The sequence below is a fragment of the Gopherus evgoodei genome, chromosome 5 (genome assembly GCF_007399415.2).
Source record: "Gopherus evgoodei ecotype Sinaloan lineage chromosome 5, rGopEvg1_v1.p, whole genome shotgun sequence".
In the NCBI taxonomy this organism is placed as follows: domain Eukaryota; kingdom Metazoa; phylum Chordata; order Testudines; family Testudinidae; genus Gopherus; species Gopherus evgoodei.
In genome coordinates, this window is record NC_044326.1 from 81,700,327 (window position 1) to 81,717,909 (window position 17,583).

At 39.7% G+C, this 17,583-nt stretch overlaps 1 protein-coding gene across 5 annotated transcripts in view; it reads right to left on the minus strand.

The window, feature by feature from the left end:
• GUCY1A1 (guanylate cyclase 1 soluble subunit alpha 1) overlaps positions 1-17,583 on the minus strand; it is a 53,011-nt gene that overhangs the window by 9,877 nt on the left and 25,551 nt on the right. For all 5 annotated transcript variants that reach the window (XM_030564608.1, XM_030564610.1, XM_030564606.1 and 2 more), the window contains 3 exons: positions 8,321-8,737; positions 3,421-3,482; positions 1,400-1,458 (listed from right to left, as the gene is read on the minus strand). In XM_030564608.1, the coding sequence (XP_030420468.1) occupies positions 1,400-1,458; positions 3,421-3,482; positions 8,321-8,575 (376 nt within the window). In that variant the 5' untranslated portion in view covers positions 8,576-8,737. The remainder of the gene's footprint in view (positions 1-1,399; positions 1,459-3,420; positions 3,483-8,320; positions 8,738-17,583) is intronic.

Consider the following 17,583-nt stretch of genomic DNA (forward strand, 5'->3'; position numbering starts at 1 on the left):
TTATATAATCTCCCTTACCAAATACAGGATTTGTCTCAGTTAAACATCTTCTGCCCAGAAATGCTGAACTGGGCTCCTCAAAACTTTGCCAGTACCATTCCTAATCAGTTAGTAGGTCTTGCTATTGAAGGACACAAGACTCCACCTTCCCTCCAGAGATGCAGAAAGAGCCACTCTCGGTGGGAGCACTCTTGGCTTCAGGAATTAAAGCATACTTTGGCACAGCACTTACCTCTAGGTCAGTAAGCTAGTCCTGTATAAAGAACAGCTAAAAATAAGACAGGGACTGTTCATGTTAGAAAAGAGCTGACTAAAGAGGATATGACAGAGGTCTATAAAATCATGAATAGTCTGGAGAGAGTGAATATGGGAGTGTTATTTACCCTTTAACATAACACAAGAACCAGGGGTCACCCGATGAAATGAATAGGCTGGCAAATATACAGAAGTACTTCTTCACACAACCCATAGCCAATCTGTGGAACTCATTGCCAAAGGATGTTGTGAAGGCCAGAAGTATAACTGGGTTAAAAAAAGAATTAGATACATTCATGGTGGATAGGTCCATCAATGGCTATTAGTCAAGATGGCCAGAAAAGCAACCCAATGTTCTGAGTGTCCCTAAACCTGTGGCGGCTAGAAGCTGGGACTGGATAACAGGAATTAAATTACCCTGTTCTGTTTATTCCCTCTGAAGCATCTGGCACTGGTCACAATCTAAAGCAGGGGTCGGCAACCTTTCAGAAGTGGTGTGCTGAGCCTTCATTTATTCACTCTAATTTAAGGTTTTGCATGCCAGTAATACATTTTAATGTTTTTAGAAGGTCTGTTTCTAAAAGTCTAATATATAACTAAACTATTGTTGCATGTAAAGTAAATAACGTTTTTTAAATGTTTAAGAAGTTTCATTTAAAATTAAATTAAAATGCAGAGTCCCTTGGACCCGTGGCCAGAACCTGGGCAGTATGAGTGCCATTGAAAATTGGCACGTGTGCCATAGGTTGCCTCCCCTGGTCTAAAGACAGGATGCTGAGCTAGATGGACCATTAGTCTGACCCAATATGGCTGTTCTTATGAGTTTCATGTTTTAGATCAAACTTGATCTGTTTTCCTCAGGCTACTAGTTATTTAGAGGGTAGTCCAGGTTCAAACAAATCTGGATTTCAATTTCAATTGAAAATGTTTGACCAGCCATATCTGTAACCCACTGGTTGAGTATGTGTAACATGTCCCACTCTGATATGAGTCTGCTACAGCCCTACGTAAAGAGCTTTGGCTCTTTATCTCAAGTTGTACAACTCATGCTTTTAGCTCTTTTAGCATTTAGTCCCTAGTTCAATCCCAGATGTGTCAGCCAAGATTAGTGATTACTTAATATTATTTAATGGTATCATATTACCTGCTGCATTTGCATGATCAGTGACTATTTTTTCAAAATCTTCTCTCTCCCCGTATTTCCTGCAAAGACCATAAAAATGTACGTTTAAAAAAATTATCTGCAAAATCAACAATAAAACTTAATGAAGATCACATTACAATGAAAAAAAGACGAGGAAAGTAACATAAAATATCTTCCCCATGCATGCTGTGTACAGATTGGCTCTGCTGATATATATGCAAACGTTCATTTAGTCAGAAATGGGCCTTGGTACAATATCCTGTAAACTTGTGATACATTAATATTTTAAGTGGTGTGATCTTGAATTAAATGGTAAGAAATATAGATCAAATGCTATGGACCTTAACTGACTGAAATTCTCATTGACTTCAGCATTTGGGCTTATGGTGATATTTCCTACTTACCTGCACTTGTATTCTATAGTCAGGCATTTATTGAAATTATGCATTTCTCTGAATTAATTTACATTAAAAATGCATGTCAGAAAATATTTCTATTTTACTGATAAATATCAGGGGTAACCCCACTGATCTCAAAATTAATTAGTTCAGTGGAGCTGCTCCAGATTTGCACAAGACAAAAATTAGGCCCACTGAATTCTCTCAAGGTAATCAGAATTCACTGACAAATTTTGAGCTAAACTAAGGATTATCCTTACCTTGATTTAATCAATACATCTTGAAGACATTGTACATATACTGTTACCTACATTCTGAATCTGAAATACCTGGAAAAATACATATCACCATAGTACTGTAAGTGTGTACATTCTTCATTATCATCTGGATTTTCAATAGCTTATTTTTTTTTCTCTTTCAGACTAACATTCTAAAAGGAATATAAAATTAAAGATCAAGAAAAAAATAATCTCCACTGATGAACCATTCAGGAAGCAGCAATTAACATATACTATCCGATTAGTTAATTTTGGATTAGTCAGTATTTGTAAAGTACTTTAAAATGTAAAATATTATTTATGTGCTACATAGGAATTGTATATTGTTGTTTTTCGTAGAAACATCTTCCCCTAATTCAATATTGTTTTTCTCCTGCAGATACAAACAATAAACATTTGGGCCAACATTTTCAAAAATATCCACTAATTCAGGAGGCATTACTTTTTGAATGCCCAGTTTGAGATACTTTGAGGGGCCTCATCTTTTAGAGATGCTGAGCACAGTTAGCTCCCATTGACTTTGACTAAGGATATGTCTACACTGCAGTTAAACACCTGCAGCTGACTTATGTTAGCTGACTTGGGCTGTTTAATTGCAGTATAGGCATTTAGGCTCATGCTAGAGCCCAGGTTCTGGTACTCTCTGCCTCTAGCCAGAACTCAAACATCTACACTGCAATTAAAACATCTACACTGCACATACCTGCTGCAGCCACTGTTAGTTGGGCTCCTATAAACACTGCTGACTACCTACCAAAGGGGTGGTCCCTGCGCCAATGTTGTTGAATTAGCCTAAGGATCGACAACCTTTGACACACAGCCCATCAGAGAAATCCGCTGGCGGACCAGGACCGTTTGTTTACCTTCAGCATCTGCAGGTTTGGCCGATCATAGCTCCCACTAACCGCAGTTCACCGTTTCAGGCAAATGGGGGCTGCAGGAAGCGGTGGCCAGCACATTCCTTGGCCCACGCCGCTTCCCGCAGCCCCCATTGGCCTGGAACGGAAAATCACGGCCAGTGGGAGCTGCGATCGGCCAAACCGGTGGATGTTGCAGGTAAACAAACCATCCTGGCCCACCAGTGGATTTCCCTGACGGGCCGCATGCCAAAGGCTGCCGATCCCGGAATTAGATAGTTAGTTATTTAAGTCAGACAACACCTCTGTAAGTATTTTTAAATAAACTGTTGCACAGAGAAATTAAGTGACATGAACAAAGCTACACATCAAATCAGTGGTGGAACTGAAAAAAGATCTCAGGAATCCTGATTCCCAGTCACCTTCACTAACCACTCCTTTCCACTCTCCTTTACCAAGTGTTATTTTCACAAACACATTAAATGTACCTGTTTTCTTTTATTTTGTTCTTTGCTAATGTTCTCTGAAGTGCAAGATGTAACCTTTCAAACTGGAAATGAAAAGAGATAAGTTAATTAAAATGTCAGTTGCTTAAAATTGTAGCTGAGTCCTGGCCTGACATGAGCAATTAACACTTGGCTGGAGGTTTCATTTCTTGGAAGACAGAATGGGAGATAAACAGACCATTAGGTTGAAAACCATAGAATGTCTGAGTCAGCTAAGACAAGAGGGAGAACACTCAGAGAACCATTCACTAGGAATGTAGACATGAGGTAAGGAATAGGTCGAGCATGTACAATTCAGGGACAGAGCACGCTACACTGGGAATTTTTCTTGCAAAGTAATCAAGCCAATCCGAAAATGTGTGATGTAAGGTATACTAAATGCAGTGAGATGTGTAAATGTACATAAAGAAAGAGAGTTTCTATATAACTTTGGAGCTTTGATTTACCCTGCATTCACACCCCACACCCCACCCCACCCACAGGTTTGAGTTGGATCAATTGAGCGTAGTGTTGCTGTATGCCAAACAAAGGCACCTCGGTGACAAAATCTGGAGTTGAACTGAATTTTCTGGATCCCAGAGAACTGGATGAATATTCTGGATAAGCTGAGTGGAAAAGGTCTCAGAGGAATCCAACAAAAATGTAATAAAGATAGTTATATTATTATAAAAAGGCTTTATTTTCTTTTTAAGAATTAATATTCCCTTGAGTTCCTGTAACAGTTTAATCAAGTTCTGTGTCAATGTGCCACTATGATGCTGTATTCTAAATATGATGATGTGGCTTTACTTCCATGTTGCTAGATGCTGATAAGGAAAACACCGTTTCTAAAATGTAGCTTTTGACATAATCAGCTGTACTTTCTATTGCCATAAATTAAAAATGAAAGACTAAACACCATAGGGCAAAACTGCCATAAGAAATGTGTCTCTAAGAATAAGAAAAATAATCACAGAATCATAGAATATCAGAGTTGGAAGGGACCTCAGGAGGTCACCTAGTCCAACCCCCTGCTCAAAGCAGGACCAGTCCCCAACTAAATCATCCCAGCCAGGGCTTTGTGAAGATGGGCCTTAAAAACCTCTAAGGATGGATTTTCCACCACTTCCCTAGGTAACCCATTCCAATGCTTCATCACCCTCCTAGTGAAATAGCGTTTCCTAATATCCAACCTGGACCTCCCACACTGCAACTTGAGACCATTGCTCCTTGTTCTGTCATCTGCCACCACTGCGAACAGCCGAGCTCCATCCTCTTTGGAACCCACTTTCAGGTAACTGAAGGCTGCTATCAAATCCCTGCTCACTCTTCTCTTCTGCTGACTAAATAAGCCCTGTTCCCTCAGCCTCTCCTCATAGTCCTCTCCTCTCCTTTCCTCAAGTCATGTGCCCCAGCCTCCTAATCATTTTTGTTGCCCTCCGCTGGACTCTCTCCAATTTGTCCACATCCTTTGTGGGGGGGGGGGTGAGAGGGGGGAAAACTGGACGCAATACTCCAGATGTGGCCTCACCAGTGTCGAATAGAGGGGAATAATCATTTCCCTTGATCTGCTGACAATGCTCCTACTAATGCAATGTTTTCATATTGCAGTTAACTTTCTCCTAAAAATCTAATTATATTTGTTATACATCCCACGTTGAAGGACAACAGATAATGCTTCTCTTAAGCAATAACATTTCAAAGAGCATTAAGTGCTGTAATTTTTTTCCTGGCAATTTTAGGATGTCATGTTGAAGGGGTCAAGATGAAAAGTCACAAAATATAGTTTCCAAAATAAGCAAACCAGTGCCTCAAGTTACCACTACACCCATTTTTGTGATGATAAAATACATGAGAAAAAAGAGAATAGTTTTGAATATAGGAATTCCCATAACCCCAGAGTGACTTTGCCCATCTAAAAAAGGCATCCTAAGGGTGAAATTCTGGTTACTTAAAGAGCCAGGTAAAAAAGACTTGGTGAGAATGGCTGACTAGGGTGCCTGGAGGATATAATCCACCCCGCCCCCTCCAGCTCATACTTGTACATCCACTCTGCAGTTCCAACTCCAGCTTCTGGCCACAGCTCTCTGCACCCACCTTATATATGGCTCTGGACCAGTGAATCTGCTCTGTGACTGGATCTATTGACCATGCCCCAGCACCACTCAAAACCCACGCCTCCATGGTCCAGCACAGAATACCACCAGGGAGCATGCTATACTCTCATTTCAGGGTCCCTTTGTGCAGACTCTCTTTGGTCTGGCCTGTCTACCCCCAACAGAAATGTATCAGTTCCACTGTAATTTCTACTTTGTATGCTTCCAGAAGACAGGCCAGGAAGGAAGGATACGCTGTAAGAAAAACAAATATCATAAGGAAGGCAAATAGTTTGGTTTTCAAATAAACCCAAAAGTGAACAACTGTTCTACCTCATTTAATCAAGATGTAATTCACACGAACATATCAACAGAAACAGATTGTGGAGGGCCATCCAACTCCTCACTCAACTCCAAGTATTGTACTCTATCATTCAAAAAAAAAAAAAATCCAAACCAGCAAGGAAACAAAAAACCCACATGCATTCTCTTGTATTTTGAGCCTAATGAAAAATTATTTGGGGCCATATTGTACCCTTGATTCCTACGCATAAGTCTCACTGATGTCAATGGAAGGGACACACTCTGATCAGGGACACAATCTCGCACTATGCTTTGAAGATTTCAAATTGAAAAAAGGGTGACATAAATCACTGTTAGGCAAGGCAGCACAAGGTAATCTAGTAAGAAATGAGCTTTTAAACAAACTTAAATCCATCTTGAAAGGGGGATGATTGGGAAAATAGGCCCTGATCCTGCAGCTGATAGAATGAAAACAGACTGCTGTGACTGCACAGAGCTCCACTGATTTCAAAGACTGCTAACTCATGTTGTAGAGACCTTGGGCTAGGTCCTTTGCTGGTGCACATGGTCACAGCATCAGTGGAGTTGCATCGTTTTATACCTAATGAGGATCTGGACTATGGTTTTTCTAAATGGAAGAGCTGAGTACACTTACATCATTCTCCAAATAGCAAATAAGAGAGAGAGAGAGAGAGAATTAGCAGCAGCAAATTAAAAATAAGATTAGCCAAACAAAATATTCTTGGGTCACAGACAGTATTTTAACAAATGAGTGTGGCGGGACCACTGCAAGAAGGCACTGTGGCCAATACATTTGCCTACAGAATTTAATTTCCTCTTAATTTACAACTGACTGTTTAAAGTGATGGCTGTCTTTCATGTCACTGCACCAGGCAGAAGGTAAAAAAAGAGAGTCTATTAAAAATTGATAGGCTGAGTATAAGAAATGGAAGTATTGTGAAAACAGACATGTAAATAGAATGAACATTCCATCACTTGCAGAAATGTGTGAATGTCACCAGCCAGCTAACATAGACATTCAGCACACCAACAGTTGAAAACTTATTTCCCCCTATTAAGAATTCATGACAACCAACTTGACCACTGATCACCAACTTCCCATCCACTAGAAGGTCCCAGCATGCACTATACACATGACATCATACCTATCATGGAACTCAGCCTAAGCCAGACAATTGGACTATGTTTATGCTGCAGCTGGCAGTGCGTCTCCTAGCCTGAGTAGACAGATTGCTCTAGCTCTCCTTGAGCTAGCATGCTAAAAATAGAAGTGTGGATGCTGTGGCATGGATGGTGGCTCAGGATAGCCACTTGAGTCCACACGCACCCAACACCCTGGGTCCAATCTTGGGTGACTAGCACAAGCTGACACCTATGCTGCAACAGCTACGCAAGCTAGCACAAGCCTGTCTATATGGACTGGCAGTCTCCCTCCCATTTGCAGTGTACGTATACCCTTGCAGGTCAAGCAGATACTTTCTAAAATCTGTTTGGTGAAGGTTCACTTAGCTCCTTTCATTGAGTCAAACCCTCAGGACTTAATCCAGTTCTCAGTACTGTTGAAATCAGTGGAGTTTGCCTGTGTATGGACCTCACTATCTGGGCAATGTTTATTTATTTTTAGTATTTAAAACAACTACTATCAATACTTTTTGAAACCGATATTGTGCATGCAGAATATGGTACCTGACTGCTCAGCTAGTCTGAGCAGGGCATGTGAATCCTCTATTTCCTTTTGCACTATTTAAGTTGCACCTGTGAAAATATGTCTTTACTATTTCTACACGTCACTGTTATTTGTATTATTAATTTAGCACAGACATTCTGTTCAGTGCAATCAGTAGGAAATGCTTCAAGCAGTTGGAAGCTAGGTGTGATAACCCTTAATGAAATGAGTAGGCCCTGGCTTCAATACTGCACGTAGGCATCCTGTTGACTTCAGAAGGACTTCTTGTATGAGTAAGCATTACAAGTTTGGGCCCTAAATCAAACACAAACAATACAGTTTAAACAAGCAATAAGCCAGAAGGGCCTTCAGTATAGAAGCATTATGGAAATAGCTATTTTGCATTTTTATTAAAAGGATTTACCTATCTGTAGTAGATTATGTGTAAGGATTTGCAGAACAAATTTATTTTTAAGGAGTGATTTAAATGAAGTGATGGAGGATGATTAATGTAAACGGAGAAGGGAGGCCTTTGAAGAGTACTGGGCAGCATGGAAGAAGGGATGAAACGAAAAAGGCACAATGATTCCAGATGGATTTTGGCACAATTATATCCAGCAGTAGTGGGAGAATGAAGAAATGAGAGCAGAGATGTAGGCAAGGACAGAACTATGCAAGGCCTTGAAGGAAGAACAAGGAGCTTGAACTTGATTCAAAGACTTACATATATTTTAATGCTTATTTAAAATGCATTCTTTGAATGTTTATCCCTAATGCTCTAATAAAATATCATTATCAGTACACTGTAATCATTTACCTCAGGAAAGAGCAGTTTACAGATGCTTTCAGCTAACGTGTGTAGATAAACTCTGCTTCTACTGGTTTTCCTTTGTGGAAGGGTCCCATGAGTGTCTTTTTCACTGACTTCTTTGCAGATGGGCAAAGCTGCTCTAGAACTATTTGGCACTTCTGCACATTCCTCCTCATGTTCATCAGATATATGACTTTGGGTCAGTAAAGAGAAAGGACATTCCCCAGTGATCTTCAAGTCTTTCAGTTTGGTACAGAACATACTGTACAAAGTCTCTCTGTCTATTGAGATTAAGAGTACTTTGCTTTGTGTTTAATTCTCTTCTGCTGACTAACAGTAGAAGCCAGAACAGTAGATGAAGGCAATTGCTGTGGAAGATTTGTCGTTATAAATCACTGCAGGAACAGATGTAGCTTTATAACCCTACAAAACAAGAGGAAAGAAAAAAAGAGAGTCAAAACATGAAAGAATGATAGTGTACACTAATTTAGTTTGCCTTATGGCTATGGAAATGTCAAGTTATGGTAAGATCAGCCTTACTATAACCAGGAGGCTCTGACCCAAGAAAGAACTTAAGCACATGCCTAACTTTAAGCACATGAATAATCTCATTGACTTCAACTACTCATGCACTTAAAGTTATGAGCATGTTGGATTGGGGCCCTGGTAGCTAATGCAGAAACATATTTTATCTGAACTGTAACTGTAATCATGTTGAAGGATTAGATCTCTGTTGAAAAAAACAAACGAAGACCCACTGACAACAGTCAGAAAACATATTTCATTCCTGTTAAAAAAAACCTACCTGAAATGAAACAATGGGATTTGTTTTTACTAACGTGGGAATTTAAGCCTCAGTGCTCTTGATACTCACGGTATCACATTCATAGTCAGTGCAAGTATGACTGAGTTAGATCTACTTGCACTTCTGGAATGTAAGACCATGGATGTCAAGATCCAGCCCCTCAGCTCAAGGCTATTGTCCTGGCCATGCAGGTAGAAAGGCAAGCTGCAATAGATGTAGTTTAATTAGGTTGCAACTCTAGTCACTTAACACATCTGGGAATAAGCAGCAATAAATTGTCCATTGCTGGTCATCTTTCTTTCCTTAATCATTTGGGAGGGCTGACATCAGTTCTCCCTATTTCCATTCTGGTCCAAGCCTGTTGCTGGGACCCCACCATCCACCCCTCATCTGAGGATTAAAGGGGGGTGGGAAAAGGGTGGATTTGTCTCCCATGGAACCAGATTTTAGAGGCCCCAACCCTCCTTTTCCCAGCTTCCTTAAAGCTACTTCCAATTCCTGTTTATCAGTCAACTATATCCTCTTTGCAACAAGTATATGCCACACCTATTACCTCCTAAATTGCAGTGTCTTGACTTAACCTCCAGACTGGGGGCAGGGACAATTATGAAATGGGATAGACTAAATTCAAAAAGTTAAAGCTTTATAAACCATTAAAACACAAATTTTCAACATCACATGTCAAAATATAGAAAGTAAATATCCAGAAATCAACAAATCATGCCAGTTTTTACTATGCGTTTTAGTCCATTTATAATAAACCTAATTCAAAAGTCTAAATCACAGGATTTTGACTCTAAAAAGTTCTCAAGCAGCATTCTTCTTTCTTTGCCTATCTGTAAACTCTGATTATCATCAATGAAAACATTTTTTCATCAGATTCTATATGTATGGTGAAATTAACATTTACCAACATTTATCCATAAAAATCTAATCCTTCCAGCATGATAATAATGTATATGCTACATTGTTAAAAAATGTTCTTTAGGTCTTTGATTATCCTTAAGCACATGCTTCAGTGCTTTGCTGAATCGGGACCTTACTTTTTAAGAACAACGCTGTTTCAGTTTAATATCATTACTGAAGCACTTTGTATAAACACTGTACCAAATACACTAGGATTCAAGAAAAAAGTTTATTTTTGAAAAGATCTTTTGTAAAACAATGTAACATTGAAATACAGTGACCATTGGAAAATAGCTCCCGATGAATGAAATTCTTCATTTACACACACTGCCTCTGATTAGAAATGAACTGTATGAAAATTTCAAATTCTCAGCTTTTGAAGAATGAAGGGTTGCATTAACCCTGGTAGCATTAACCCTGGTAGCACTCCAGTAAGTCTAGTTATTCGAAACACAAGTTTGATCATCTTACAATTGAAGTCTATGTCAAAACCCGCAAAAATTTTCAAGTGAGAAGAATTAGGGCCTTGATAATTCCAATAAATATTAATAAAAATATTATTACTGTACTAATATTTAAATTTCAACACAGTTTAAGAAAAGGCTGAAGCTTACTCCTAACAAAGGTTTTCCTAACAACTATTTATTATTTTTTTTACAAAAAGAAACTGGATGGCCCTTTGGTACACGGTATCTCCATTCAAAACCACAATGCACTGAATTAACCTAACAAAGTAGGGCCAAACCATGAACCTCTACATGGCCTTACACAGAATCAAACCTTTAATGAAAACAAAGTAGGAAACATAATTCTACAATGTCTTAGCAGACTCATGTACAGAAACATATTGACAGTAGCAAGACAATGTATTATCATGCTACTGTTTACTGGGGAAATATCATCAGTTATAATGGGTCTTAAAAAAATCTGAGAAATATGAGACATGGAGGACATCACAGCCTGAATCAGACAGTCCCAATACTTGTTTGAAGATTGATGGTTGCTCACAACACTTGAACACACCCACTGACAATAAATTATAATTTAAAGAGATATGAGGAAACTTGGAAAGTTTCTAGCCTTGTCCTTGCTGCCCAAATCATGCTCTTACAGAGTCTACCCCAAGACAACTTCCAGTGTTAATTCATGTTCTCCCTCTGTTTCGTATTAATTGTCATGAGATTTACCTTTGAAAGGAAGTTTAAAATAAAAAAAAAATCACAGCTCCCAGGATCAAACAACGAACAGTAAATGTGTTGATCATTTGACTCTGTCCAAAATTATACCATGCCATCAGAAAAAAATGCTGATGAATTATACAGGATATTTACTGCATTGCTCAAAATCTTTTGTTTTTAATACTTTTCAGTATACTTCCATATATACTTGTCTGTACAACAGGTGAAGTGCCTTCCTCTATGCTCACCTGTATTATTTACCTGTGAATTCTTTACTCTAGTAATAAATGTCCATGATAATAATTTTAAGTACAGTGCAATGGATCATACCTTTCAAAAACAGACTAATATTAAAATTTCCATGAAGAGCAGATGCACGACTACTTATTAACTAGCATTTAATAAGCACTGTTTAATAATTTTATTTCATGGAAATAGGACAAAAATCATAAGCAAATTAGTTTATAAACCTAAAAGATGTATTTTATACTTATGTAGAGTACAGGCATACAGTGAAGTATGGGGATTTATATAATCTCTTATCCTCAGTGATTTGAAATTAGTTGAGAGTACTTTGAGTAGTCCCAAGCATCTTAACAAGGCTTCTGTTAAAATACACACAGAGAAGATCCCCCACACCCACAAGAAAAAAACATGTTCATCTTTTAAGAACTTTAAAGTATTTGTTTAGTCTCATTTAATCTCATTAAATCACATATGTATAAAAAAGTTAATTGTCTTTCTTCATCTGCTTTGTTGATAAGTTACCTTATGAAACAGATGCAGACTTCACATGCCAGGGAAACATTCATTTGTTTTGGTGTGGTGGCTGCTTTGGAGTGCACAGCAGCTCAACAATTGGAGGATGTATTCATAGATTCATAGACTGTAGGGCTGGAAGGGACCTTGAGAGGTCACCGAGTCCAGTCCTCTGCCTTCATGGCAGGACCAAATACTGTCCAGACCATCCCTGATAGACATTTATCTAACCTACTCTTAAATATCTCCAGAAATGGAGATTCTGCAATCTCCCTAGGCAGTTTATTCCAGCGTTTAACCACCCTGACAATTAGGAACTTTTTCCTAATGTCCAACCTAAACCTCCCTGTGACGTTATTGACATAATCTGGGACCACATAGAACATGGTTGCAACCAAAGTCCTGTAGTGGCACCAAATCTTGTATAAAGGGGGTCAAATGAGGTGTCTAAGACCAGGTTATAAGTCGCTGCTTATGATTATGCTGTTTGTATGCATGTATCATTTTTGTAGTTGAAGTTATGAATATTGGCTCTGTACTGTCTGTACTTCAAACTTATGCTCTGCTTCTGGGTGACATCTCAGACAAGTTGGTGTTAGCTCTGCCTAGCCTGCTTGATGGCCCATTAAGGACCATCATCTATACAACTGACTCATTGAGAGAAGGCAGATATGTCTTATAACTCAGCAAAGTATGCAGGAACTTGCCCATATGACTCCAGACTCCATTTTGCTGTAATTTTCCACAGTAGGAACAAAGAGGTGTTCTTACACCTGGAAAAGACTATAAAAGGCTGATGCCTCATCTCCATCTTGTCTTCAATCCTGCTTCTTACCTCTGGAGGGACTTTGCTACAAACAGAAGCTCTGAACAAAGAACTGAATGACCCATCCCAGCTGCACATGTACACCAGAGACTTGATTTAAACCTGCAGTTTATTTCATCACTTACGAGCCTGAACCAAGAACTTTGCCATTACTGCATGTACTTCATTCCATTTAACCATTTCTAGCTCTCATCTATATCTTTTTCCTTTTATGAATAAACCTTTAGATTTTAGATTCTAAGAGATTGGCAACAGTGTGATTTATGGGTAAGATCTGATCTGTATATTGATCTAGGTCTGGGGCTTGGTTCTTTGAGATTGAGAGAATCTTTTTTCTTTTACTGGGGTGTTGGTTTTCATAACCATTCATCCCCATGATGAGTGGCACTGGTGGTGACACTGAGAAACTGGAGCATCTAAGGGGATTGCTTGTGTGACTTGTGGTTAGCCAGTGGGGTGAGACCAAAGTTTCCTTTGTCTGGCTGGTTTGGTTTGCCTTAGAGGTGGAAAAAACCCATCCTTGGGCTGTAACTGCCCTGTTTTAAGCAATTTGTCCTGAATTGACACTCTCAGCTGGGTCCCGCCAGAACCACATCGTTACACTCCCTTCCTGCAGTTTAAGCCCATTGCTTCTTGTTCTAGCCTTAGAGTTTTCTCCTTCCTCCTTATGACACCCTTTTAGATACCTGAAAACTGCTATCATGTCCCCTTTCAGTCTTCTCTTTTCCAAACTAAACAAGCCCAGTTCTTTCAGCCTTCCTTCATAGGTCATGTTCTCTAGACCTTTAATCATTCTTGTTGCTCTTCTCAGGACCCTCTCCAATTTCTCCACATCTTTTTTGAAATGCGGTGCCCAGAACTGGACACAATATTCCAGTTGAGGCCTAACCAGCACAGAGTAGGGCGGAAGAATGATTTATCATGTCTCGCTCACAACACATCTGTTAATGCATCCCAGAATGTTTGCTTTTTTTGCAACAGCATCACATTGTTGACCACATCCACCGCTTCTCCTTTATCCACAAGACTTGTTATCCTATCAAAGAAAGCTATCAGATAAGTTTGACATGATTTGTTTTTAACAAATCTATGCTGGCCATTCCCCATCACCTTACCACCTTCCAAGTGTCTGCAGATGATTTCTTCAATTACTTGCTCCCTTATCTTCCCTGGCACAGAAGTTAAATTACCTGATCTGTAGTTCCCTGGGTTATTTTTATATCCCTTTTTATAGATGGACACTATACTTGCCCTTTTCCAGTCTTATGGAATCGCTCCTGTCTCCCACGATTTTCCAAAGATAATAGCTAGAGTCTCAGATACCTCCTCTATTAGCTCCTTGAGTATTCTAGGATGCATTTCATTAGGCCCTGGTGACTTGCAGGCATCTAACTTTTCTAAGTGATTTTTAACTTGTTCTTTTTTATTTTATCTTCCAAATCTACCCCCTTCCTATTAGCATTCACTATGTTAGGCATTCCTTCAGACTTCTTGGTGAAGACTGAAACAAATAAGTAATTGAGCATCTCTGTCATTTCCAAGTTTCCTGTTACTGTTTCTCCCTCCTCACTAAACAGTGGGCCTTGGTCCTTGGTCTTGGTCTTCCTCTTACTTCTAATCTATTGATAAAAAGTCTTCTTGTTTCCCTTTATTCCTGTAGCTAGTTTGAGCTCATTTTGTGCCTTTGCCTTTCTAATCTTGCCCCTGCATTCCTGTGTTGTTTGCCTATATTCATCCTTAGTAATTTGTCCTAGTTTCCACTTTTTATATGACTCATTTTTATTTTTTAGATTATGCAAGATCTCCTGGTTAAGCCAAGCTGGTCTTTTGCCACATTTTCTATCTTTCCTACCCAGCAGAATAGCTTGCTTTTGGGCCCTAATAGTGTCCCTTTGAAAAACTGCCAACTCTCCTCAGTTGTTTTTCCCCTCAGTCTTGATTCCCATGGGACCTTATCTATCAGCTCTCCGAGTGTACCAAAATCCACCTTCCTGAAATCCACTGTCTCTATTTTGCTGTATTCCCTTCTACTCTTTCTTAGAATTGTGAACTCTATGATTTCATGATCACTTTCACCCAAGCTGCCTTCCACTTTCAAATTCTCATCTAGTTCCTCCCTATTTGTTAAAATTAAATCTAGAACAGCTTCCTCCCAGTAGCTTTTTCAACCTTCTGAAATAAAAAGTTGTCTGCAATGCAGTTCAAGAACTTATTGGATAGTCTGTGCCCCACTGTGTTATTTTCCCAACATATATCTGGATAGTTGACGTCCCCCATCACCACCAAATCTTGATCTTTGGATGATTTTGTTAGTTGTTTAAAAAAAGCCTCATTCACCTCTTCCACCTAGGTAGGTGGCCTGCAGGTAGACTCCTAGCATGACATCACCCTTGTTTTTTACCCCTTTTAGCCTAACCCAGAGACTCTCACTATTTCCATCTCCTATGTCCATCTCCACCTCAGTCCAAGTGTATACATTATTAATATATAAGGCAACACCTCCACCCTTTTTCCCCTGTCTATCCTTCCTGAGCAAGCTGTACCCATCTATACCAACATTCCAATCATGTGTATTATCCCACCAAGTTTTGATGATGCCAAAAATGTCATATTGTATTTATTTATTAGCACTTCAAGTTCTTCCTGCTTATTACCCATACTTCTTGCATTTGTATATAGGCATCTAAGATACTGATTTGATCTTGCCTCTCAGTTTTGCCCTGACCCTTCTTTCTCTCTGCCATTATAGCCCATGCTTCCTCCTTTTCCCGACCCATCTCCCAGGTCTCCATGTTCTCAACTTACCTGTGGGCTTTGCATATTCACATCTGCATACAGGATTCTCAGTGTTAGTAAGAGTGGTTTCAGGTGGACAGCTGCCAGTTGCTGTATTAGGTACTGGAGATCTTGGGGAAGAGTGTGACCCATGTGATCTCAAACCTGCCCATCTCCTCAATGACATGTTTGTGAAACCTTTTTGCATCTTTTCAGTACGAGATTAACTCTCCCACTGAGGTGTTCGATGATACCACACCTTGCCTCCTGCTGATAATCTGGTCCTAATTTTAGCAGAGCAAACACATCAGCCAACCTGCCTGGAGGCAATTACATTAATACCTAGAAATCATGAAAAACAATAAAAAAAATTAAAAATAGGCCAATAAAATATACTTCATAAACATCAGATCCCCATCTGGTATTAACCAGTGTAGCTCCATTGATCCCAAAGGAGCTACACAAGTTTATATCAGCTAAGAATCTGGCCCAGATACTTCTTCATACTCCCACTATAAAATGGATATCTAATTTAACACTGGCAACACTATATAACCCTATTTTTATATGTCTATAACATACAAAAGAAAATAATACTAAAAGATTGCACAGTTAAGCACTCAAAAGCTAGGAAATGCCACAATTAAATTTGCTTGTGCAGAACTTGGACAGAATTGAGAATCCATCCTTGAGTGTCCTCATTCCTTGCACAGAACTCTCATTAGCATCAAGAAGAGTTTGGCATACAGGCATTTAATGTGTATATATAACATAATGATAATTCATAGATGAAGGGCAGAATATAGCCTTTAAAATGCATAACATCTCTTCTATACCATGTGTAGTACTCAATACAAGTGAATACACAGAGGGCTAGATTCTGGCCAGCGTCCATACGGGCACTGTACTGCACAAGGACTGGGACTGTATTGTTTTATTAAATGTAAAGAAATGTGATGAATCCGCTAAGCAGAAAACTGCTATCTCCCTCCTTGCTGCCCTGTGACCCTCCAGGATGGACACAGGGATGCAGGCCCCTTGTCTTGACCAATATGGGGAGGAACAGAAACTCTATAAAAGACTCTGATCCAAGAAATAACCTCTCTCTCAAGGAAGAAACTTGCTGCATGATGAGCCAAGAGCAAAATAAAGATGTCGACTAAAGGAAAGAAGTTGCTGAGGAGCCACATGGCAAGCAGGGAACAGGCCGCAGCAGAAGCTGCAGAACCAAGTGCAGAGCAGACTGTGATGGGCAGACTCTGCTACTAGATTCAGGGTTCTGCAGAATTTTCAGCGTAACAGCAGAGACTAGGTATGGGACCTGCAGCCAGATGACTGAGCAAGGTGGGGGCGGGGGGGCTGGTGGCTAGCTCAGGCTCTTAAATGGACAGGCTCCTGAAAAAGACTGTTGCAGACAAAGTGCCTTAGACACTGGGTATTGCTCTGCGAAGTGGTCAGTGTTTTGTGACCAGGTGTTGGATATGTAAGAAGGGCTTACTGACCTTGTACAGTGCAATTACATTCAGCCACGGAGTATGTGCAGGGAGGGGATGGGAGGTATATAACATAGCTGCCATTGTTGTTGGAGCATTCCCTTATCAGAAGCTGTGCAGAAAATGCTGCCATAGTAGCTGTGAACAATGTAAAGGGGCCCTCAATGAGACTGATGGACTGATTTTATCCAGGAAACCTGCAAGTTTGCTACCTGTTGTTAGTAGGGCACTGGACTGGAGATGGCATCCCAGGCACTAAGCTCAAGCCTCCCAAACCTTCTATTGGTCTGCAAGGTATTTGTAACCTTGCAAGTCCTAGTAAAATATCCTTTGGCATTATTTGCCTAATAAAATATCCCTTCATTTTAGTCATGTCTGAGGCCTGGTCTACACTACGCGTTTAAACCGATTTTAGTAGCGTTAAACCGATTTAACCCTGCACCCGTCCACAAAATGAGGCCCTTTATATCAATATAAAGGGCTCTTAAAACCGGTTTATGTACTCCTCCCCGAAGAGAGGAGCAGCG